Source organism: Chiloscyllium plagiosum, chromosome 14, assembly GCF_004010195.1.
Source record: "Chiloscyllium plagiosum isolate BGI_BamShark_2017 chromosome 14, ASM401019v2, whole genome shotgun sequence".
NCBI lineage: Eukaryota > Metazoa > Chordata > Chondrichthyes > Orectolobiformes > Hemiscylliidae > Chiloscyllium > Chiloscyllium plagiosum.
This window is the reverse complement of record NC_057723.1, coordinates 52,051,880-52,078,451: the sequence shown is the minus strand read 5'-3', so window position 1 is coordinate 52,078,451 and position 26,572 is coordinate 52,051,880. Positions and strand designations below refer to the sequence as shown.

General features: G+C 39.8%; 1 protein-coding gene across 1 annotated transcript; it reads right to left on the bottom strand.

Moving 5' to 3' along the window:
* Positions 1-6,977: 6,977 nt before the first annotated feature.
* Positions 6,978-18,631, bottom strand: LOC122556928 (EF-hand calcium-binding domain-containing protein 9-like). Its single transcript, XM_043704173.1, has 4 exons — positions 18,496-18,631; positions 17,494-17,642; positions 11,150-11,326; positions 6,978-7,281 (listed from the first exon to the last, which is right to left on the bottom strand). The coding sequence occupies exons 1-4, from the start codon at positions 18,629-18,631 to the stop codon at positions 7,138-7,140; spliced, it is 606 nt and encodes a 201-aa protein (XP_043560108.1). The 3' UTR covers positions 6,978-7,137.
* Positions 18,632-26,572: the final 7,941 nt, after the last annotated feature.

The window sequence follows — 26,572 nt, the reverse complement described above, 5'->3', positions numbered from 1 at the left end:
ATTGCGCTGTGGCTGTACATACACAGTCTGTGAGGCTGCTTGCTTCCTATCACAAAGCATTATCTTCAAACAGGTCATAAAATCTGAGGACAGATTTGAACGAATTAATCGTACTTCATTGAAATATTATAAATCACTGAGACACCTCTCCAGAATTGTTGACTTAGCAGACCACAAACTCACCTGATTTACACCAGAATGAAGTGCTGGCCTAATGGCAACATATAACAACTGTCAATTGTTGTAAAAAAAAAAAATTTTATAAAAGCTTTCTAATCTTTATCCTTCACACTAGTTTAAATATTTCCTTTATCACACTTTCCATAAAAGATGCATCATAGTGATCTGGTTGTACTTCTTATGAATCTTTGAGGATCCTTGAGGATTCACTGTTTGCCCAATTTTAATTTGGAATCAAGCCACGTGCACTCAAATTAGATTTAACAATATATGAATGTTTTTCAAGAAATACTATTGAATCCTGCGCTGTGGATATGGATATAGGTTCACCTGTCTTATTGCCACTTTGGTTGACAATGTCAATGAATTCTGAGATCGGGAATTAACTTAAACAAACAGCCCTCCTGCTTTCCATTCCATTCCAAGTTTTAGATTAGCTTTCAGAAGCAGTTGCTGGGATCTTGAAGCTGAATGTGGAAGCTCTTTTTCCTCTTTCTGCTATACCTAATAGCTGAGGTTCTTTTTTAGAAGTTTTAGAATTGCATGTGAGACAAAATTGCCTTTGTCAAGGATGGGACGTTATGGGACATTACTATATTGGAACAATTCATGAGTAGTTTATTATTTTACATATTTCAATAGAGTTACAGTTAAGCCAGTTCTTTTCTTTTTATTTTTTCAGTATTTTAACTATCGTGTATGAATAAAGTGTGTTTTGCTTCAAGCCTGGTATTTTTACCAGTCACATTGTATCTGGAACACAATGCCTAGCACTTGGCTTTAAAATAAGAGAGAGTTGGGGTCCAGGATGGCTGTCTCCTGGACATGTTTTGAGGGAGTTCAGTCTGGTCCATAACAAATTGGGGACTCCTGTTAGGATCAAATTCTCTAATTCCAGGTTGGGTTTAGGATTATTGGACTCAAAGGCAGTGAGTGGTGTGTGTTGATCCTTTTTCATTTTGAATGTTGCATTTGGTTGGTTTAAACAGGGTGTGCTTTGTGTAACAGCGGCTGTTTCAGTCACTAAGAGTTTCCTGGTGGTGGAAGAAATCACTTTGGGTGTTTTATAGAAAGTGAGCAAGGTAAAGCTTTCAGAATTAACAAACAAACTGTGGTTGGAGTTACCTCTGTCTGTGAGTAAAGGGGAAATAATTATGGCAATCGCTCCACATTTGCAATTGCCAAGAAGACAATCAGAATAATTGGAGATTGGTTAAATTCATTTGCAAATGAAACAACTTGAATTGGAGGCAATGGCAAGGGAAAAAGAAAGAATAGTCCTGATAGAACAAAAAGAGAGAGAAAAGGAAATGAAGCAATTTGAATGATTAAAAGCAGAAGAAAAAGAAAACAATGGCCCTAGCAGAAGAAAGAAAGAATCAGAGAGTGTTTGAACTTCAAAGAGTGGAACTGAAAACTCAAAGTCAGCTTACAATGGCCGAGGTTGAGGCAACGGGTAGGAGTAGTGATGAGTACAGTGATGGAGAGCAATCCCATCATAGCCAAAGGCCTGGTGGGGATCTGTTTACACAAGTCCAAGTATTGCCTAAGTTGGAAGAGAAGAGTTGAGAACAGAAAGTGACTAACCAAATGAAATGGCTAGTGACCACATTGGGATTGTTGATCCAAACAAAGTTGGTGGGTGGAGCTAGTGAGGTATTTGCATCTCCATCAGAGGAGGTATCTGGGGAGTGGAATGAGGTGAAAAAAGCCATCTTGAGTGCATATGAGCTAATGCCAGAAACCTGCATACAACATTTTAGGAACCTAAGGAGGTCATCTAGTCAAACACACACAAAGTTTGAAAGGATAAAACAAAATAATTTTGATAGGTGGATAAGGGCATTGAAAATAGATAAAACATTTCATGCTCTTAGAGAGGCGATTATTTTGGTGCAGTTCAACAAGTAACTTCCTGATGTAATAAGAAATCATGGAAGAGCAGAGAGTTAAGACTGCAAGATTAACAGCAGAAATGGCAGATGATTATGAATTGGTTTGTAAATCAAAATTTGGCTTCGGCCATCAATTTCAATCAGTGAGGGATAGAAATTGGGGAAAATATAAATCCTCAGGTGGCAAGGGAAAGGGAGATCTCATTGAAGATAGTTTACCACAGGGTAAACAGGAAACCCATGAGGGGGAGAAAGAAGTCAAAAAAAAAGCTCAGGTGTTTTCACTGTAATAAAATAGACCACAAGAAGTAGAAATGTTGGTGGTTCAGGAAAAGAACTAGGAAAACAGATGTCGGAAAACAAGATAAGTCAATGAATTTTGTTGAAGTGGTAAACAAAAGTACAGTGGAGAGAGCTAAAGAGCTGCAAAAGAATGTACAGCCTGGTCAGAGGTTGGTTAATAAGAAAATACCAGATGTCTTTAAAGAATTTACTTGCAAGGGTAAGGTTTACTCATGTATGCCAGGAGGAGTAGGTAAGAAATTAAGGTTTTAAGAGATAAGGGAGCAAATTAATCCTTGATGGAGAGAGAAGGTGATACATAATTTGGATATCCTGAGATTTTCCCTGACTGTGTGGTAATAAGGGCATAAGGCTACAAGTTGAAATAGGAGGAGAAATCATGGCATAAAGATAAGGAAGTTCAAGTTCAATGATCAGAACCTATGTTTGATCAAATGTTTGAGAAAAAAAACAAGAACAGGTAGAGGACAAAGTGGATATTTTTAGTTTAGGGAAATTCCAACAGAGTGATGAAAAGCTAAAATAGTATATCAAAAAAGTATTTCATAGTTCAAAGACTAACCAATAATGTCAATTCATGATTATCCAATTGCATCGACAATCTGGTGATATTTAACCACACATGGAAGGAACATTTGGAACATGCAACCGAATTGTTGGATTGACCTTGGGAGGTAGGCTTGCAATAAACCTGGCAAAGAGAGAATTAGCACAACCCCAAGTCAAGTTACTCGGCCATTTTATTGGTCATGGACAAATGCCCCACTGGATATGAAAATAAAGTTTATTGGGGACTTTCTCATACCATTGACAAAGAGGGATGTACTACAATTCCTGTGAATGAGTTGCTTTATTGGAAGTCTGTACCAAATTTTAGCAGCGTGGTTGCTCCACTGACTGACGTATTGAAGAAGTGCAGAAAATCTCAGTGGATGGAAGAGTGCCAGAAGGCATTTGACAGCCTGAAGCTGCATTAACAACTGCCCCAGTTTTAGCCACACCTACTTATGCAAAGCCATTCAAAGTGACTATCTATATGAATGATGTAGGTGTCGGTGCTGTACTCTTGCAAGAAGTTGACAAGAAGATAGAAAGACCAATTGGGTATTTTCCAGAGAATTGAATCATCATCAACAGAAATATTCCACAAGTGAGAAGGAGACCTTGTGCTTGGTGTTGGCATTGCAACATCTCAACAATTCTATTGCCAGTAATGTTGTCTGAGACAATTGCATATACTGATCATATCCTTAAATGTTTCCAAAACTTCCAGCATTTAAAAATATCAGGCTGTTTAGATGGATCTTATTGTTGCAGCCATTCAATTTGAAAATAATACATGTGGCTGGATGAGAGATAGCAATTGCTGATGCATATTAGCAACTTTGATGAAGGAAGATGGAGGCATTCGATGGTGGATAAAATGGATTGAAATGGACTGTAGTAGCAAATGTTTGCATGCTTAGAGTAAATACAATGTATGTATTTTGTAGTCTACGAATTGTGTCACCTGAAGGATTTTAAAAATGAAGCCACCTTTGTATATTGATGGTTCATTTTTTATAAGGGGCGAGGTGTGGTTCTTTTTTATGAAGAAAGGTTGAGACAGAGGTGCCAAGCAATCTGCTCAGAGCTAATAATGTAAACAGCTTGTGAGGCCTTGACTTTTTTTTAAAGTTGGAACAATAGAAATTGCCTGAATGGCTGGGGTCAACCTCTCACAGAACTAGGGTTTCTAGTTCACCTTTCTGCAGTTACTGGGGTCTTGAAGCTGAAGGTGGAAGCTCTTACTCCTTTCTCCGTTATTGCTAAAAGCTGGGGTTCTGTTCCTGCTGACAGAATTGCATGTGAGGTCCAGGACACTTAATTTACATGGAAAGGTTTTTAATATCAAATTATCTTAAGAGTATGAATCAGGATACACGATAGCTACTGTCCTCTAGTTGTATATTACTGGTCTGGCAATTTAGAAACCTGATAATCCAGAGAACAGAATTCATAAATTTCTCCTCTGACAATTTGGAAGTTGGCTGTTCAATCAATAGATTGATAATAATACTTCTCTTACCCCCCTGCATTATTGCTGGGGTCTGAGACCTCTCAATGACACTGATCTTCTCTGATTGTTGGGGACCATCTCCAATACACCCTGGCTATGGTGTTCTTCTGCAGGTTGCAATCCAATATGCATAAGTATACAGTTCAGGAAATGATTAAAGACTGTGTCTTGTCTCTTCTTAAAACTAAAAGCTAAAGGATAAAACAATAGAAGCTTTTGATGAGAGTCAAGATAGGAGAATGCATCATCTTGTGGGGAAGAGCCTACTACAGGCCATCAACATAAGATAATCACTGAGAAATCCTCGAGGAATTCAGAAAAGTTTTCCTTATCCAAAGTGTCATCATCATCATTATCGGCAGTCCCTCACAGACAAGGATGCCTCTCTTCCACACTCAGGGTGAGTCTGTAGGTGGCTGTAGAGACTGATATGGTTACTGCAGGCTCTGTTACTCTTGGGGGTGGGTAGGGCACTGGTGTGGCAGTGAGCTCCTTTCACTGTTTTCGCATGGCTTCCACATTTTCCTGATGGCAAATCTCAAAGTGTTTGATGCCTTCCTAAATGCACCTTCTCCATTCTGAATGGTCTTGGGCTAGTGATTCCTAGGTATCTGTGGGAAAGCTGCACTACACCAGTGAGGCCGAAGATTTGTGACAATCTGAAACTCACGACTATAGGGAGAGGATAAAGCAAATAATACAGATGTATTTACAGGGGTGATAGACAAACATGAAGGCAAAATGAATAAAACACTATAATAATAGATTTAGATGATGGGAGGAGTATCCAGTGGGCTATAAATGCTGGCATGGACTGTTTAGGCACACTGCAAGCTCTGTCGATTCTCCAGGGGTAGCCAATTCTGTTGGCCATTACCCAGGTGACATTCTACATTGATATCAAAGCAAGAAGTCACATAGCAGTCTGTGTGCTGTCTGCCCGAGGAATGATATAGTGCTGCTTGAATAGGAACCTATGAACATAGGAATTAGGAGCTAGAACAGGCAACTCAGCCCTTTGAGCCAGCTTCACCATTTAACATGATCATGGCTGATCTTATCCTGGTCTCAGCTCCACTCTCCTGCTTGCTCCCCATAGCCCTTTGTCCTGATTTTCATCAGAATAAAAGTTTTTTTTTCCTTGAATCTGTTGATTGATTCTACCTTCACTGCACTCTAGGACAGTGGGTTCTACAGATTCACAAGCCTCTAAGAGAAGTAATTTCTCCTCATCTCAGTTCTCCCTCCTCTCACCCCATACCTATGCCCTCTTCTTCAAGGCTGTTCCACAAAGGGGAACATCTGATCAACATCCTCCTTAACAATCCCCTTTAGCATTTTATACGCCTCAATCAGATTCCCCTGTCATTCTTTTAAACTCCAGTACAAGCTCAAGCTATTCAGCCATTTCTCATATGACAGCCCTTTCATCCCTGAAGTCAATCTGGTGAACTCCTCTGAACTGCCTCCAGTGCCACCACATCCTTTCTCAAGTAAGGAGACCACAGCTAGACACAATATCCAGGTATGGTCTCACCAATGCCTAATGTTGTCTAACACTTCTTCACTTCTATAATCCAGTCCATTTGAAATAAATGTGTGAATAAATCTTCACCTATTGTTTGCATTTTTAACAATTTAGATCACCACTGCATTTTTTGAAAGGTAAACTACCATCTGAACTCAAACTGACCTATATGTGAGACTTGCCTAACACCATTCTGGTTGATAACTGCCCTTTGAAGGGGTCTAGTAAGTCACCAACTTCTATGAACCTCAAGGTAGTTAAGACAATGGATGATAAATGTCAGTGATACCTATGTTCTGAGATGACTTACTCAATGTACTGCATGTAACATGAAAGCTTCTAGTTTTGGATAACTTCTGAAAAGCGAGCAAACAACCTGAGCCAGTCTTAGCACACATACTTTGTTTTGCATAAATTAGATTTGTTGTGGCCTGCACCATTACACCATACAACAATGATGTTTGCCAATATTGCAAAGTAATCTGACTATTTTCCACAAATATTCTACCTGAGCAGCAGCATAATGCTGATCATCCAGAGGATCATTATTTTCATAGTCAGAGTTTTACTGATCCGGAGAAATAAAGCAATTGTGTTGCGTAGATGCTAATGATGAAAAATGGTTATATTGGAATCAAATCCGTAAGCTTACAAGCTCTGATGAAAGACCGACACCTAATTTTTCTCCATTTATCTCAGGTGGACATTATCATGGCATAATTTTGAAGAGAGCAAAGCTATCCTGACTAATACTTAATCCATCAACTATCACAATAAAAACAGAAGGTCAGTCAATACATTGATGTGTGTGGACTCCTGCTATTGTACACATTGCTGTATTTTCTAAATATTGTCAAAGGTATTTAATTGATTGTAGACACGTTGGCATAGCCTGGGGTGTGAAAGTTGTCGTATAATTTATTATATTTCTTTACATAATGAGGTGATCAATTTTTTTTAATGACCTATGAAATTTGCAGCAAAATAGATTGGCATTACCTATTTAACCATTCAAACGAAAGAATTTTGCCAGAAGCACTGCTCATTAAAATTTATTTATTTTAAATCTAATAAGTACAAATCCATGAAACAAATAAGATGGTTTGGTCAATATCAGTTTGGTATTTTGAATTCTTCTTTGAAGAGTGCCAGTTTTGTTTCAATTGACACAATTACAATGGTAGCAGAGAATCCCTTTCAGTAAATAATCCTATTATTGGTTGCTTCTGTTTCTTTTTCCTTCTATCTTCAAGAGTTTTTTCTTCCTTATCTAAGCAGGCCATGATAAACAATTTGAATTCATTGTACGTAAGGTTCTGGTTGAAATAAATAAACAATGTCAAATGAGTTTGACAAAACAAGATTTTTCTCATTTTATTTTGTTGACCTTCCTCTTTCTAATTTTAACAATTTTCAGATGGAAGTGAAATTGGCCATGATGAAATGAGCCCATACTTTACTTTTAGCACTAATGATTTTATCATTATGGTCCTTTTAAAACATTTTTTGTCATTTTATTCCTCTGTCGCCTTTCTCAGCTCAATGCTTCCTCATTTTAAGGGAAAGGAGGGCAAAAAACTGAACTTTAGCATTTTGAAGCATGTTAAACACTTCCAGATTATTTGGGTATCATGTCGGTAATATTTCAAGCTGCTGTTCAACATGTGCCTGACTTTCCAACTCCCCTCTTAGAAAGTTCTTGGCTATCGCAAACTGAATGTGATTATAGCTTACAACGGATAAGTACCAAGGTTATGTGGGAATGTTTTCTTTCCAGGATAAATGGACTGTGTGAGATTTGTGTTCACACAAACCAACCTTACTGATAAATATTGAAACAAATTTGAAATATAATCTGGAACAGCAAGAAATGAAGCAAATGACTTAACTCTTTCCTTGTGGGCAAGGGTTAGTATGCTTTCATAGTCTTCCTGATAAACAAGGAAAAGAAGTAAGCATCCTTATAATTATTTCTGTTTTGGGCAAAATTATTCACCAAAATGTGGTTATGGTTTCAGAGTTTGCCAACAATATTTTTTATATAGTCAAGCTTCATTACAATTCCACTGGCAAACTACTGCTCACTGAAAATCCACCAGCTCTGCTGTGGAACCCAGCCAGTTTCTTCTTGAACTGACAGGAGGCAAGAGTGAAAGAGGGTTGGGTAACACATGGGTTAACTCAGCAGGAGATTTAATGCTCCTCCTGACCTCCCAAAAAAAACAATGACAAACTTTTCGATAGTTTTTACTGTGTGGATGTAATAATTTATTTAATGACCATGATGTGTGTAGTGCATATTGGTACTTCTGAGCTGAAAAATGTGTTGCTGGAAAAGCGCAGCAGGTCAGGCAGCATCCAAGGAGCAGGAGAATTGACGTTTCGGGCATAAGCCCTGCTTCAGAAATGAGGGCTTTTCCAGCAACACATTTTTCAGCTCTGATCTCCAGCATCTGCAGTCCTCACTTTCTCCATGTTGGTACTTCAGACTCATATAATTTCAAGTAGAGTTGGGAGCAGACTGTGGTGTAATGGTGATATCAGTGATTCCTTTGTGTTTCTTTGTCCTCACTGGAAAGATTGTACAGAACACAATGAGAACCTTTTTATATGTACTTACAGATGTTTTTCATGAATGATGTATATTTTTGCAATAAGGATGGGTGATAGCAATGATAATGTTTATCACTTTCAAGAGGCTGCAGCTAATGCAATAATAACACTGGTGGAATTTAAATTCAATTGGAAGCTGGTGTCAGTAATGATGGTGATAAAGTATCATTGATAGGTTTTTACAAGAATCTGATTCATTAATATTCTTTAAGGAAGAGGATCTGCTATTGTTTACTGGCCTAGCTTACATGTGCATCTAGTCCCATTGCAATGTTGAGATCTCTTGCGGACTCTGAAATGGCTCTGGCAAGTGACTCAGTTGTGCCAAAGAACAACAAATAAGGTTCAAGAGGATGTTAATTGAAATTCCTCAGTGACAGTTATGGATGGATTAGAAACGCTGGCTTTGGCAGTGCTGGCCACATCCCAGGAACAAATAAGAAGAGCTCTTCTGGTGGAGTGCTATTGCCCCTACCTGTGAACCAGGAGGCCTAGGTTCACGTCCCACCTCCTCCAGAGGTGTGTAATAACATCCCTGAACAGGTTGATTCAAAAATATTTCTTTTTTTTTTTAAGAAAAAAGTTACATTGACAGAATTATGTTTTTTACTCAGGGGTTTGGAGCAACCATTTCATGGCTATTTTGAGATGGTGGAAGTAGAGAAGCTAGTGGAACAGGGATAAGTGGGTTATTTTAAAATGCTACCACAAATTTCACTTCCAGAAAAGGGTGTTAAATTTAATGTTAGGCATACAGCTTTTGTCTTCATTTGCTTCTTCCTGCAGACCTAGCAAAACACTCATATTTGAAGTGTCCTTGCTTTTTTATTCATTTTTTCATTAAGGAGAAAATAAACGTATTTGGTTGCTTACTGTAGTCATTTTATTGGTTCACATGCACAAGTGGGAAAAATACTACACAGGAGTGGAAATTTTATTCCAGCTCTATGCATGCATAATGTTTAAAATTTCACTCCATTAACCATATTCTCAATGTGACTCATTGCTGTTACCTTAACAACTAGGCTACAGCCAAAAGGCTACCATTCACAAAACCTGTTGAAATTATTTCTTTCCTCAAAATATTCCAGCATAAAAGTAGTAACATTGTATTGATTTTAAGTGAAGAGTGTTCTCAAAGCTCACAAGAAAGATCACACATCTTGAAACATAGCAGAAACAGTGGTAATATTGACCAGTTAAATGCAGTGCAGACAAAGAATCTGGGAAAATGGAACAATGTCCTCACAGGAAGCAGGTTACTTGCAAATGTGATCACAGTCATCATGGAATTGTACTGAAGATTGGGTCCCTATCCATAGAATATGGAACAGAATCCAAGGAAGGGAAGAATTAAAGATGAGCCGTGTGATTTTAAGGGAAAAGTAGCATTTGGAAAACCATCCCTTTTCTTCTGCTTTGTTCCATTACTTCACTTCCCCATGCACCTTCCACCCCTCCTGCTCCACCCCTCCCCAAATCAGCACCACAATGTCTGTGCTTAAAATCTGTTCCATGGTCACCTTTTCCTACTGTGCTGAAAGGACATTACCTTGAGCCATTAACACTATTCATTCTCTACCCATGTTGCCTGGCCTGCTGAGTGGCTATAAATACCACCTCTAGGTGTCACCTAGAGCATGAATATGCAAAGAGACCCACTGCATAAGTCTGGAGTGATGGAAGAGGTAGAGGCAATCTCCAATATCACACTGATACAAATGATCCAGGACTCGGGGCAACTTGGGCTGACAAAGAGGAGCAGAGGTTTACATTTCAAAATCAAAGCCTTCAATCAAGGCCTGACCACTTGTATCTGCTGTGCTGCCCTTTTGCATTGACCTCCTGACTTGGTGATTTTGCATCAGTCACCATGGCTTCCTGACTCCAGGAAAAGCAGCTGGAAAAGGCCGGGAAGGATGGTTGCTACAGGTGAATGCAGCAAAGGAGAAACAGCGCAGTGGCTCAGTGGTTAACATTGTTGCCTCACAGCATCAGGAACATGGGTTCAATTCTAGCCTCGAATGATTGTTTGTATTGAGTTTGTACGCTTTCCCAGTATCCGTGTGAGTTTCGGCTGAGAGCTCGGTTTCCTTCCCCAATCCAAAGATGTGCAGGTTCGGTGGATTGGCCATGCTAAATACAGGGATAGGTTAGGGGGTTGAGTTGGAGGGTCAGTGCAGACTCGAACGGCCAAATGGCATCTTTCCAGACTATACCCCAAGCCACCATCACATTCTCAGCACTCGCCCTCTACCCCAATCCCTTGCCCCAACTCTGACATCTGCTCCCATTCCTGGCCTTTGTGTCACTCCCGCTGGGGTCCCAGCCTCTGCCTCAACTCTCTGACATTGTGCATGCATGGATAACAACGTGCCTGTCACTTCCTCTGGCCTATAATGTCATGAGCCAGGTGACATCATCGGTCACATCTGCCCACAATTGTAATGTGGATCATGACCTCGAGATCCAGCACATCTGTTTTTATTTGAGATGTCTAGCATTTGGAGTGCCATTGTTTTCATAACAGATGTAAATTGGCAGTTTACTGCCACAATTTCAACATCTTACCTCACCACCACTTCCACTATAATCTCGAAACATCTGCAAATAAGCACGTCCTTTGATGTTGAAGAGAAATCCTGCGGCATAAAATTCTGCTGGAGTGATGGTGTGGCCCCCATCTAAGTCAATTAAGTCAAAGATAGCACGAGAGTGACGATAAAGAAATTGCTGCTCCATTTTATCCTGGAAAGTTTAAACAAATAGTAATTGAGTGTAAACAAATGAAAGTTACCAGAAACCTGTAATAATGACATTAAACCCTGCTTTAATCTTGCAGAACAGCTTTACAGTAAACCAAAAGCAACTCTATGGAATAGAATTACATTTTGTTGAACTAATGATTTGCTATAGTAAGTACAACTTTGTGAGGATTAGTCTAAGGTACAGATAATAGGACAGCAATTCTTGCCTCGCCAGCTGGCTGGTTTTATTGTTGTTCAGTAAGTTTTTAAAAAGTCAATGCAGCCCAGACATTTTATGATTGAAAAGTGATTGCAAAACAGGAGACAAATGTCAAGTATCAGTAATCCACTACTTTTTCAGGGGATTATAGATTTTGTCTAAATTGGGTTGATGACTGCCCACAAAGTCCTGTCTTGCGGTGAAATAATAATGGGCAGAACATTCCCCTCTCTGGTGTTCTGAGGAAGGTTTACTCAACCTGAAACGTTAACTCTGATTTGTCTCTATATATGCTGCCTGAACTGCTGAGCTTTTCCAGCAATTTCTGTTTGTGCCTCTCTCTGGTATGTTGTGAGCAATGACAAGAAAGCAAGCAAATAAAAGCAGAATGATAAAAGTCAGAATCTGGATGTCGAGAAAAAGTTTTGCAATTTTTCACTTAATTTTTCACCGGTGTCTTCAGATTTCACAATTATGCAATAACTACCTTAATTATATACACTTGCATCTGATTAATGCTCCAACTTGCCTTAATTATAGAACATAGAACAATAAAGCACAGAACAGGCTCTTCAGCCCTCGATATTGCTCTGGCCTGTGAACTATTCTCAGCTCATCCCCCTACACTATCCCATCATCATCCATGTGCTTATCTAAGGATTGTTTAAATCTTCCTAATGTGGCTGAGTTGATTACATTAGCAGGTAGGGCATTCCACGCTCTTACCACTCTCTGAGTAAAGAACCTGCCTCTGACATCTGTCTTAAATCTATCACCCCTCAATTTGTAGTAATGCCCCCTCGTACAACCTAACGTCATCATCCTAGGAAAAAGTCTTTCTCTGTCTACCCTATCTAATCCTCTGATCATCTTGAATGTCTCTATCAAATCCCCCCCCCCCCCCCCCCCCCCTCCCCGCCCTTAGTTGTCTTCGTCTCTATCAATCCACCCCCCCCCCCCCACCCCCTCCCCGCCCTTAGTTGTCTTCTTTCCAATGAGAACAGACAAGTCTCTCAGCCTTTCCTCATAAGACCTTCCCTCCAGACAGGCAAAATCCTGGTAAATCTCCTCTGCACCTTTTCCAATGCTTCCATATCCTTCCTCTAATGGGGTGACTAGAACTGTACACAATATTCCAAGTGCAGCCACCACCAGCGTCTTGTATAGTTACAGCATGATATTGCAGCTCTGAAACTCAATCCCTCTACCAATGAAATCTAACACACCATATGCCTTCTTAACAGCACTATCCATCTGGGTGGCAACTTTCAGGGATCTATGCACATGGACTCCAAGATCCCTATGCACATCCACACTACCAAGAAACTTTCCGTTGACCCAGCATTCTGCTTCCTGTTATTCTTCCCAAAGCGCATCACCTCACATTTAGCTGCATTGAACTCCATTTGCCACCTCTCAGCCCAATTCTACAGTTTATCCAAGTCCCCCTGCAACCCGTAACATTCTTCCAAACTGTCCACGACTTCACCGACTTTAGTGTCATCTGCAAATTTACTAATCCATCCACCTATGTCTGCGTCTAAGTCATGACATACAGCAGTGGTCCCAAAACAGATCCTTGTGGCACACCACTAGTAACTGGACTCCAGACAATATTTTCCATCAACCACCACTCACTGCCTTCTTCCAGAAAGCCAGTTTCTAATCCAAACTGCTAAATCACCCTCAATTCCATGCCTCTGCATTTTCTATATCAGCCTACCATGTGGAATCTTATCAAAGGCTTTACTGAAGTCCATGTATACTACGTCAACTATCCTACCCTCATCTACATGCTTGGCTACCTTCTCAAAAAACTCAATGAGGTTTGTGAGACACGACCTGCCCTTGGCGAAACCATGTTGACTATCTGAAATCAAATTGTTGCTTGCTCGATGATTATAAATCTTATCTCTTATAATCCTTTCCAAAACCTTTCCTACAATAGAAGTAAGGCTCACTGGTCTATAATTACCTGGGTCATCTCTGCTGCCCTTCTTGACCAAGGGCACAACATTTGCAATCCTCCAGTCCTCAGGTACTAAACCTGCAGACAAAGACGACTCAAATATCAAAGCCAAAGGCTCTGCTAACTCCTCCCTAGGTTCCCAGAGAATCCTCGGATAAATTCTATCCGGCCCAGGGGACTTGTCTACTTTCACTCCTCCTCGAATTGATGACACCTGTTCGTAACTAACCTCGATCCTTTCTAGTCTAATATCTCGTACCTCATTCTTCTCCTCTACAATATTCTCCTTTTCCTGACTGAACACCGATGAGAAATGATCATTTAACACCTCTCCGATCTCTACAGGATCCACACTCAACTTCCCACTTCTGTCTTTGACTGGCCCTATTCCTACCCTAGTTATCCTTTCATTCCTCACATACCTATAGAAAGCTTTAGGGTTTTCCTTTATTCTATTTGATAAAGACTGCTTGCGTCCTCTCTTTGCACTTCTTAACTCTCTCTTTACATCCTTCCTAGCTGATCTGTAACTCTCCATCATCTCATCTATACCATCTTGTCTCATACACATAAGCCTCCTTCTTCTGTTTAACAAGAGATGCAATTTCTGTAGTAAATCACGGTTCCTTTACCTTATCACTTCCTCCCTGCCTGACAGGGGCATGCCTATCAAGGACACGCAATATCTGTTCCTTAAACCAGCTCCACATTTCGATTGTCTGCATCCCCTGCATTTTGCTACCCCATTCTATGCATCCTAATTCTTGCCTAATCGCATTATAATTGCCCTTGCCCCATCGATAACTCTTGACCTGTGGCATGCACCTATCCCTTTCCATCACTAAACTAAACTGAATTATGGTCACTCTCTCCAAAGTGCTCACCTACAACTAAATCAAACACCTGGCCTGGTTCATTACCAAGCACCAGATCTAATGTGGCCTCCCCTCTTGTCGGCCCTTCGACATACTGTGTCAGGAAACCATCCTGTACACATTGGACAAAAACTGATCCATCCAACGTACTAGAACTATAACATTTCCTGTCAATGTTGGGGAAGTTAAAGTTCCCCATAATGACCACCCTGTTCCTTTCACTCTTACTCATAATAATTTTGCTAATCCTCTCTTCCACCTCCCTGGAACTCTGCGGAGGCCTATAAAAAACTCCAAGCAGTGTGACCTCTCCTCTTCTGTTTCTAACCTCAGCCCACACTACCTCAATAGAAGAGTCCTCATCAAAAATTCTCTCAGTCACCATTATACTATCCTTGACTAACAAGGCCACACCTCCCCCTCTTTTACCACCTTGCCTGTTTTAAATGAAAGATATAAACCCTGGAACCTGTAACATCCATTCCTCACCCTGCTCTATCCACGTCTCTGAAATGGCCACAACATCGAAGTCCTATGTATCTGTCCATGCTGCAAGCTCACCTACCTTATTTCGGATACTTCTGGCATTGAAGTAGACACACTTCAGGGAGCTAGGGTGGAAGCTAGGGTGTGCTGTCTGCCAACACATTCCTGTGACTCTGAAATCCTGTCCCTGTCCTTCCTATCCTCATCCTCCTGTGCACTGCAACTACACCCCCTCTTCCCAACCCCCTGCTGAGCTAGTTTAAACCCACCCAAGTAGCACTAGCAAATTTCCCACCCAGGATATTAGTATCCCTCTGGTTCAAGTGAAGACTATCCTGTTTGTACAAGTCCCACCTTCCCCAGAATGAGCCCCAATTATCCAAGAGCCTGAAACCCTCCCTCCTGCACCATCCTTGCAGCCACGTGTTTAGCTGATATCTCTCCCTATTCCTTGCCTCGCTATCATGTGGCATGGGTAACAATCCAGAGATAACAACTCTGTTTGTTCTAGCTCTCAGCTTCCACCCTAGCTCCCTGAAATCCTGCCTTACATCCCTATCTCTCTTTCTATCTATGTCGTTGGTACCTACATGGACAATGGCTTGAGGCTGGTCACCCTCTCCCTTCAGGACCCCAAAATTACGATCCGAAACATCAAGGACCTTGGCACCTGGGATGCAACACACCAACCGCGAGTCTCGCTCATTCCCAACAAACCTTCTATCTAAGCCTCTAACTATTGAGTCCCCAATGACTAACACTCTCCTCCTTTCCCTCCTTCCCTTCTGTGCAACATGGACAGGCTCTGTGCCAGAGACCTGGGCCCCACTGCTTGTATCTCTCAACTGTATCCAAAACGGTATACATGTTTTTCAGGGGAACGACCGCAGGAGATCCCTCCACTGACTGTTTTTTCCCCTTTCGAATAGTCACCCAGCTTTCTTCTTGCCTGGGAGTAACTACTATCTATCACAGTCTCTGCCTTCCGAGTGATCCGAAGTTCATCCAGCTCCCACTCCAGTTCCCTAACACGGTCTTGGAGGAGCAAAAGTTGGGTGCACTTCCTGCAGATGTACTTGGATGGAACATTAATGATGTCCCTGACCTCAAACATCATGCAGGAGGAACATTGCTCTCCCTGCACTGCCATCCCTGCTAGTCCCCTAGTCACAAAGTAAAAAAGAGACGCTTACCTGATATGTCCCTGGTCTTTAAGGTTAGAGGAGGTGGTTCGGTAGGAGGCCCTACAAAGGTAGGGTCTCGGGTTGAGAAGACACTGACTTATATAGCAGGATGGAAATAAAAATAAGAAGTCCCTCCTTTCCCAGAAACCTCTGCTCTCTGACTTCAAATGTAAAAGCACAAATCAGTGACTCACCACTCCCGGTAGGCCCCTGGTACAAGCTCCCGCCCTTTGAGTTGCTGCTGCCACTGAAAAACGGACATGTCAGATTCTTTCCTTCTCCAAGAAGCTAGGCGCATAAATTGCCAAATGTAAGTTGTACTGGTTGACTACAACTCATTGATTGCTTCTCCCAACCATAATCCTACCGATTTATCACAAGGTCACTACATGGCCCATGGACCACAACACCTTTCATCAGAACTGTGATGGTACAGATTTAGTCCATTCCACACATCATTGTCTACACTTTGTCCAAGTGAGTCAGCATCCACAAACTTCCAATCTTGTCATGTCATCTTGCCTACGATCAGGCAAGAGACTATCTCCCTCACTTCTTCAGCCTTTCGGCACTTTGGAGCTCAGGGACACGTAGGCCTTGCATGTTTCTACCAGACAGTTTTACACATGGAGACACACACCCATGGCATAAACCTGCACAGGATATATCTTATTGTTTTTTGTTTCATTTCTTAGTGCTCACTCACTTCGCAATAGAAATGATAGAAATCAATGTTCATAGCTCAGCAGAACATTGAACAGAAATTTGAGCAGTAAAGTCCAATATCCTCCTGTATATACCATGGTCATTGTGGTAGTCTGCTATGCATTCTGCAATGTTGCCCTCCAGAGAACATTGGGCCTTAAGGATGATGTCATCTTGTTAGTCCATTGTTCATCAGGGAAGAAGCAAGAGAAGGAGGAAAGAAAGGAGATGGAATTGGAGGCAGACTGTTTTAGTCATAACAGTTTTGACTCTCCATGCCTTCAGAATTCCAGTGCTTCTAGATTTAAAGCATTTAGAAAGTATCTTATCTGTACCTTTTATATCCAAACTAGGTGATTTCCATTAGGGTGTGACCCCCATCAAAATTGTGTTTCAGTCCTCAATCTCCCTTCCCCTGCCCATGCACCTTCATTTGATAGCATTGGCAACAAAGTAATTACTGTCTAAAAGAAAGCCATTTGCTCACCTTCATAGATCGTTTAATCTGAAGGTGCTATCTTGTAACCTTAAATATTCAGTTTTCATGGATAATATAGAGAGAATCCTTGCCACAGGATAGAACAACATATCAGTCTCATTTATTTGTAATTGATTTAGAATTCTCTGGTCTTCACAATAAAACTGTGAGCTACAGCTGGCTCCCCCTCATTCCCTCAAGGTTGTCTTCACCACTTCAGTGTCAAGATAATAGACCATTTAAGTTCATACCTTATTAGCAATTATGATGCAAATCAACATGTAAAACTCGTCAAAACTAATCTCCCCAGAGGCTTTCCAATCAAACATAGTGAAGGTTGTCTTTATGTGTACTTTGCTCATGTCGGTGACACAGTGAAGGAAATGAAAAAATTGGACATCTGTAATATAATTGGAAAGATTAATGAAATATAGTGACACAGGCTAAAAATATTTCTGGTTTGCAAATCTTTTATTTATATATATATTTAAGTTTCAATTATCTACCACAACCCTTCTTCCTGCTCAAAAAGATAGCTAGTAGGAACTGGCAGGTAAACTTCAACCTTGTTCTTACCCATGTTCTCTAACAATATTTTGAATGAGGAATGAAGGCCAAAAAAAAATCAAAGCAACCTCAATTTGTATTACATATGCTGAATATAATCTCTGGTTGATCAGTAGTTTGATTTATATAGGGAGCAGTAATGTTAATGGATAGCACAAGGAAGATGCCGCTTTATCCCATGAAGATTCTCACAGATCTATAGAAATCAATTTATTGCACTGATTTTTCTCAGTGTTGGTACTTTAGAAATGAACAATGAAGATATAATCTGAATATTGAATTCATGCATTCACAATCACATTACAACTGAGCTATGGTAGGCTCCCTGTTGGTGAAAATCCTACTGGCAACTAATGTAAATATGGAAAGGTACCTAACACAGTTAAAGGAGCAGAAGTAAGTTCCATCCCGCCAATTCACTACACCTAGGCAAATAATCCCAATTTGTACCTTTGATAGTGCAACACTCCCTCAGTACTGTCCTAAAGCGTTCATTTCAATTATGTGCTTCAATCCATAAAGTGACTTGCTCCACACCCTCTGACTCAAAGGTGCAAGAGTGCTGTCAACTGAGTCAAGCTTAAGTGGGTTTAAAAATAATCTGTCAGAAAATCACTAAATTATTCTTCTACTGCTAAACTTAGTCAACACTGGAGTTAATTTTTTTTCCAAAATCTCTGCCTTACCATTTAAGGTATTGCTCTCATGAACATCCAAGAGTTTAAAGTACTCCAAAAGCACTGTTGTATTTCTGACTGACATTAAATTATGAACTTTGTCAAGATATAAAAAATTGAAAATATGTCCAGGCTTCAGTTTCATTTTTAAGTAGCTCTGAAAAGTTGAATTCCAAGAATACCAATTATAATTTCACTATTGTTAAGGTTAGTAATGTAGATAAGTCTGTAACAATCAGAAATAAACACTGCTGTTATTAACAACAAGTAATACATCATTCTGATGTCATGCTTTGTGATGTGTTAAATTAAGTTATTTTCCAAAGTGAATTCTATTTTGTCACAAAGCGTAACTTTAGAATGGGACAACTCATTCTAATCCAATTCCAACCTTTTAAAATGATCTCATACTTACAGAAAGCAAGGCTGCTCATTTAGTGAGGTGTATGGAGAGTAGAGAAGTGAGAGAAGAAAATCAGGGTTGCATTTATTTGATATAAACTTATACTTAAATTATCCTTATCCATAAAATTATTGGATGTCCTGCCAATTCTATCAATCCACTGTTGGTTAAAGTAATAAAGACCAAATGCTTCAGAGCAGAAAATAATCTTCAGGCTCATCAACTCATCGTTAATAGCTGCTGAAGACTAGTAGAGGATCAACTTTTTAAAAATATAGTTCTGATTGCACCTTTTTGTAATCATTGTGCATATGTCAGAATATATCAGTTTAGTTTGGTGTTGAATCTCCATTGTTATTACTCTATCTTGCCAATACATCACATTTGGTGCCAAGGTGGGATTACAGAATTCCATGATCAAATAAATTTAGTTTGGATAAGCTTCCAGCAAGCCATAATTGCTGAGAATTTATTTTCAAAATTTGGTCTTTGTGGAAAAACTGTGTGTACACATGGGTGGGCTGACCTTCCATGCTGGCGACATCAACATTTATTATTGGGAGAGTTGACATGATCAAGCCTTTCAGTTTGCATGTGGAGCAGTTCATAGTTTACGACACATCACTGTCAGACATCTTGTATACAATTGAACAGCACTACATCCCAAACTACTGGAGATTACTGAAAGTTATTGGCTTGGAACAAATAGTCAGATACCCACTGAGTGTATCATGGCTTTAAAAAAGCTGTCCATCCACCATAATTTTGGAGATTATTGAGAGAGAGCATTATGAGGCAGGTTCATGTGTGGTTTGTAAATCAAGGGCATTCACAGTAAGTTGCCTACGTTGCCAAATTTAGTCTTAGACATAGCTTGCCACAGCATTAGCCATGGATTTGTCAGAATGTAACTCGAGCGAAATCAGGATTGACAATCACTAATCTGTCTGCTGAAGTAAATAAATTGCAATTTAGGATGCTAAAACCCAAACAATTGTAGTTACAAAATACTACTCCACAAGCCTAGGTCAACTTTGGCAACAAGATTGTCCATTTGTGAACATAGAGCAGTGCAATGCAAGAAGAAAGGTCATCTCAGCAAAGTATGTCAATAAAACATACACCAAGAAAACATTAGCAAAAGGAAATGGAAGTCACTGCAAATGGTTGTGGAACTGCAGCAGATTTAATGAGGAGTCAGGTGAGATCCAAACAATAGGAAACACAAAGCTATTCAATGAACATTCACAGGGCATCATGGTCTATGGAACATTGAATGGAGCTCCAATGAACATGGAATTCAACATTGGACTGCAGTTGGCGTGACTCCTGAATCCAGTTGGAGAAATCACATATAGAATTAAGGAGTTGTGGAAGAGAGAAAACCACCATAAAGTGAAGGATTCCACTCAGCTATAAAGCACAATGGGCAAAACTTCCCCCATCACATTGAAAGATCAAAAACTAGCTTTGCTGAAAAGCATCTCGTTAAAATCATTGATATTAAACTGGAATGAAATATTTTGCACACAATGAAAACGTCTAATGCAAGAGTAGGTGATCACCAAGTAGCCTTGAGTGTTCAGTGAAACTGTTCATCCAATTCAAGTATGAAATGCCAACATATAGGTTTAAAGGAATGCCAGACCAGTTTACTGAGACCTTGCCCAGTTTCCTAGGCTTCCTGGGAGAAAATAGAGAAAAATCTGAAAATATTGGTGAAGGAGAACATTTTTGCAAAAGCTGAACAGTGTAACTGGACTACCCTCACTTTCTCCTACTCCCAATGTGGTATTACCAAAGGAAAATAGTAGTGTCAGATGATGTGGAGATTATGAAGCAACTGTAAATCAAGTGTTAGAATGTAATATACTTGGTAATTGACTAAATACCGAGAATCTGTTCACTATGGTGTCGGGAGATTACATCTTTCCAAATTTATATCAAACAAATGCTCAGTTACAACTTGAATTAGACGATGAATCATGAATACCCACATGGGACTAATCTAGTTTCATAGGCTACCATTTGATGTTTCTTGAACCCCATGAATTTTTCAAGGACTAATGAACAAGTTTTTGAAGGAATTCATGAAGTCATTGTTAGTTGGATGACAAACTTGTTTCCACTCCAAATAAGCAGATCCATGACAGCCTGGAGAAGGGACTCCAACAATCAACAAAGTATAGAGTTCAGATGAAGGTAGTCAATTATGAAATGTTTCAAATTTTGAGATGGACAAAGATTATTCACACCCTGTCCAGCATAAAGAAATATGGCACATACTCAGACTAAATATGAGCTCATTGTTCTTGGGTCTAGTGAATTCATACGACAGTAAATTCATACAAAAATTGACAATCTTATTGCATCTATTAAATGAAATCTGAATGGAAGGTATTCCATGGTTTTGGACAAATGAGTATGACAAAGCATTATAGTTGTGTAAAAGTAAATTGGAAGATGGTACAATGCTTGTACATCACAAGTGTCCAAAAGATTAAGTAGCATGTCATGTCTCTATATATGGAGAAGGTGCTGTGATCTCTTATGAGCTGTAAAGTTGCCACAGTCCAGAGGACCTTAGCACTGCTTTCTCATTAGAGAGAGATGTCTGATGATGGTTTAGCCTGAGGGTCACTATGCTTGAGGCAACAGAAAGATTGAGAAGGGTGGACCTTCAATGTATTAAGGAGAGATTAAATACATTTGTCTCACGCAATCTCAGAATTAGTGAGCAAAACTGTGCTCAGATATAACATCAAACAATGTCTTTGGTTTTTAGAGTAGAATGATTTCATAAGTACTTGTGTGATTGTATTGTCACAATCAAACCTGATCAGAAGACACTGCTGGCTATTTTTGAATACAGAGGCTCCAGTACCAATTTTAGCTGTGGCCCAAATGCAGAGATCAGTTTTGATTTATACACTTATCCAAATGACATTAAGTACAAATAATTGAAATGCTGATGTGGTATTGAGATAATCATCCCCATCTGATGTTGAACCCAATTTTTCTTTTCACATGCAGATGAGTTGCCAGTTACAACAGTTGACTCTGGTAACACAATTGACGAAGATTCTGCATTGCGAAGGTGTACCACTATATCAGTCAGGAATAGCCAACCCAGGCACTAAATTTACAAATAATGCCTTTTTTAAATTTATTGAGTTGTCCATTCATAAAAGTGGTGTCATGTGAAAGACCAGAGTTGAAACTCAGGAAAGAAATTGCAGTTGCTTCATGATATTCATCAATGGTGCATAGGGATGAGTTTGACAAAGAGTCTAGAGAGAAAGTATTTTTGGTTTGTCAGGATTATATAAGATATAGGAGACACTGTGAAACATTGTAAAGAATGCCAAGCTGTAAAAAAGAAGCCTACGACCAATAGGAAGCCAACAGAAGTGATTCATGAAAGAAATAAGGTTTGCATTGCCGAATCCACATTTAGAAATTGATGTGTAGGATGTACTCATAATTCCCAATTCCATTCCAGTTGATTTAGTGCCCTTATATTATATCATTTAAGTCAATTGTCCAAGAACAGTTAATTTTACTTGTTAACGTATTTACTTTTCAGTATGATCTAGAGGTCTCCTGAGGTAATTGAAAATTTTGCCATTTTGTCCCATTCATTCTCATGACATGAGCATCAGTGGCAAAAGCAGTCCATCTTTTTGTGATGAATGATTGCTTATGATTTGGAGTGAACTGGATTGTGAAGTAGAGGTAAATGGATTTGTGTTTTTGGATTTGTGAAGGTGGCTTTATTCTTTAAGGGTCAGGAAATCTTTGGGTAATGGGTGAAAATAGTACTTCCAAGAAATAAGGTGACTTCAGCTAAATGATTAGAAAATCTACCTTGCAAATAACACATCTGTTCAATGTTCTTGTTAGGAATGAATGCATAGCCCTCATAGATATCAAAAAGACAGTAGATTTCTTGGGTAATGAATAGCTTCTCATTAGCAACAAAGCATTGAAGAACTCTAAGATGTCCAGACATTTTTAGTTAAGTACTTGGAAGTTCTCAACAATTTGAAATGAAGTTCTTGGGGAAGTTTTCTATCATATCATAGGAAGCCACAAAGGTATCATTTGCAATCAAATGTGATCAGTAACGTATGCATTGGAAAGGTGAAAAGAAAGGCACAGATCGGAAATCACAGTGCAAGTAACTGAATTTATTTTTTTCTACAGTGCAGAATATTGACATGGCATAAAACCTATAAGATCATAAAAGTTATGCAAACATCACATATAGCAACAATAAATAATCTTTAAACTCTACAGACACGAGAACTACAAAAACAATAAAAAGTTAAATCAAAACAGAAAACTAGAAGTACAAGTAAAAACATACAAAGCTACTGAAGCCCAAACACTCTCAGCTGTGAGTGAAATCAGATTGCTGCTTTGTTTGGTGGTCATTTTGACTTTGTGTTACAATTACTGATGGTGTAGTAGAACTCTGATTCATCCATCACTGACACTCCATTTTTCTGGACTGCGGTGTCATAAAACCTAGAAAGATAACGTATATTATTATTTGGTCAACATACAAATGATTGCAGTTCATCTGTGATGCATATTGAAGGGATATGAAGGATTTCAGTATATATTCCAGGCTGATTATATTTTATGCAGAACAAGGCAATTCTAGGAAATAAGTAGTCTGATGAGATGAGCTGCTCTGAAAATGCAAGATTTTGTTACAGGAACACATCATCGTTACCTATGACAGGTTAACTCCAAATATTCTTGAAATTGTGGCAAATACCTGCCTCTCTCTGTATTTTTAGGCCGAAATATCTCGGCCTTTTATGAGGTTATTCGGATCACAGCTATTACAGGTCTTTCCTGAGAATACTTCCCATGCAATACACGTACAGTTTTTGTATGGCTACTGAATGGTACACTCACTGTCGAGAGCTTAAACAGTCTGGAGGGTAAACGTGCCTCCCAGCTGCTGCTGCAGTGTCTGTGGGCCAGCTACATGTGTGTGGATTCCCTGTTGTAAAGGGTAGAAGTTGCCTTACACATTCCTGTGATGGTTCTGTTCTTCAGATAACTGTCCTGCTGGACATGTATGTCTTGGACACAGGTACTCATAAAACTTACACTTCTGGCCTGCCGTCAGTACTAAGCTTGTCCTCCAGGACCACAACACTTATGCACAAAAGGTTACACCTTTGCAACAGTTACAATGGGAAGAGAAAAATAGACGTTACTTCCTTTGACCAGCATGAGGAAGATCAGGACTGTGGAAACCAGTTGAGTATAGCATTCAACAAAATTCCTTACCTAATTTCTCATTCAATGAATCTGTTTTCATCTTGCTGCAAGTTTGGCCTGTAGACATTAATCTTCCGGCCACAGTTTTTCTAAATCGTTATGTGAATCTGGCAAGGCCAGGTACTATTGCCCAAGAACGTGGTGTATTATCTCCTGTCCCAGTGGGATAACTGAGCTCCAATATTTATGGGGAGGTGGCCGGGGGCCATGGTAAATTAGCCTGGGAGTGGGGGTGTGATGATGCTGCTCCTTTAACAAGGTTATACTATCCTTGGCTTTTTTTTTCAGAGAGATCATAAAAGTAGCGATTCCAAAAAGCCTGGGTTTAACTACTTGAGAATGATTTCAAGTTTTAAAAAGAAATACATGTACAATCAAAGGGGAGCGGCAAGTTCTCTCAGCTCAGCTTTTCTCTGTTTTGGTTTGGTTTGGTTCGGTTTGGTTGGTTTTTAGCAGTCTGGCTGTTCACTGAAATTAGCCAGTCAGTTTCGAGGCTGCTGGTCCAAGAAACAGTGACATGGAAGAAGGTATTCCATGCTGAAGCTCTCTGCCTTTTTCTCTCTCTCTCGTAAGACCCTGTGATTGATGTCTCTCCTTTCTTTACCAAGAGGATTATTGCAAGTAGTTGGAACAGCATCATGAAGTTGGGATAATCAGTTGGGTTTTCAGATAGGTTAAGTTATTCTATATTCAGTTCTCTTCTGTTTGCGTTTCAATCAGTAATCTTGCAAATAAATTCTGTTTTGTTTAAAACTAAGTGGTTCAGCCAGCTGCATCCCTCCTGGAATATGCACATTACATCTGCTCAAAACACTAGCAAAGTTAGAGTCTGGGTTACTTTCTTGAAATGTTTTGAGGAAGGTCTGGTCTGGTCCATAACAGTGGGCATTACTGCTCTGCTTTGCCCATGAGCCACCCATGAAGGTCTAACTGTGAGTGCATCAGTGTGAGGCCTCAATTCAGGATGTTGCTGGTTGCTGCATCATTGTAATTGATGTGGTTAAGGTTATAAATTATTAAATATAGAGGAGCTCCAGCACAGCAAATGCTTCAAAGTCTTCAGATGAGTACACCGTATTTTGGGTCTGGCCTTGGTGTATCCCAGCAGTCTGAGGGATTTTACAGCAGCACATCACATCTCTCCACCAATTCAGAAAAGATGTAAGGTGCTGTGAAAAACATTGAAAACACATAATCAAAATCTGGACTTTTGCAGTTCCTAGGTAAATTACAATTGAAATTAGTACTTTGTAAGGTAGTGTTTCCTATATTTAAATGGTCCAGGTATGCTTAAATGCAGGCCATTGTAGATGCTGATGGTATGTGGACTTGAGAGAACAAAACAGTCCCACTCAACCTGAATTGAGGAAGAGAACTCGTAGCCAGTATCCAGAAGAGTGCAACTCTAGAAAGTCCACCTAATATCATCTGAATCAAAACCAATCAAAATAAATGTCCAGTTAAATCATCACCCAGTTCTAATGGAGGTCATTACCAGCTCCGTTGTATCAGTGATTATAGAACCAGTCTTAAGTTTGCATATGACGTTGGCCAGGCTGAGAACCTATATTGGGGAATCCCTACAGATTAAGGGTACAAGGGTCTCATATGAGAAGCAGCTGCTTCAGTTACCATAGATTGTAGCAAAAGGCTCGGACCCAAGCCTGATGGTGCAAAACTGGTTGGGAAAGATCTAACTTGGTTGGCTCAATATTTTTTTATTAGAAAATGGCTGTCTGTGTGAAGTGCTAATTAAATGCCTGGAAGACTTTCACGGAGATCTAGAGAACATCAAAGGGACCAAGGTCACCTTGCATGTTGACCAAGTAGCAATTCCATGATTCTGCAAGGCCCACCTAGTGCCATTTGCCTTACATGCACACATAGAGGCAGAAATCAGGAGGCTAGAAAACCAAGGAATCATCAAACCAGAACAGTTTATGGAAAGGACAGCAGTGATTGTACTGATTGTGAAGCATGATGTGTTGGTTCATCTTTATGGGAATTTTAAACAAATGGTGAGCTGCTTTTCACAGCTGGATATATACTCAATCCCTCGCATCGAGAACTTACACCCAAAACTGGCAACGGGCTGTCATTCACAAAGCTGGGCATGAGCCATGCCTACCTGCAATTGCAATTAGGTGAGGATCCTGAAGTATGCGTCAATTAATACCCATAAAGGTTTGTACTAATATACAAGACTGCCATGTAGAGTTTCATCAGCTTGTGTATGTTCTAGGCACCCCAGATGTCCTACTTGTGCTACAGAGTCAACAGGATAGGGTTATACCCATTAGAAGATAAAGTGAAGGAGATCAAACATGTCCTGGCTCCCACTTGTATACCAGAGCCTAGGTCTTTCCTTGGGCTGGTGAATCA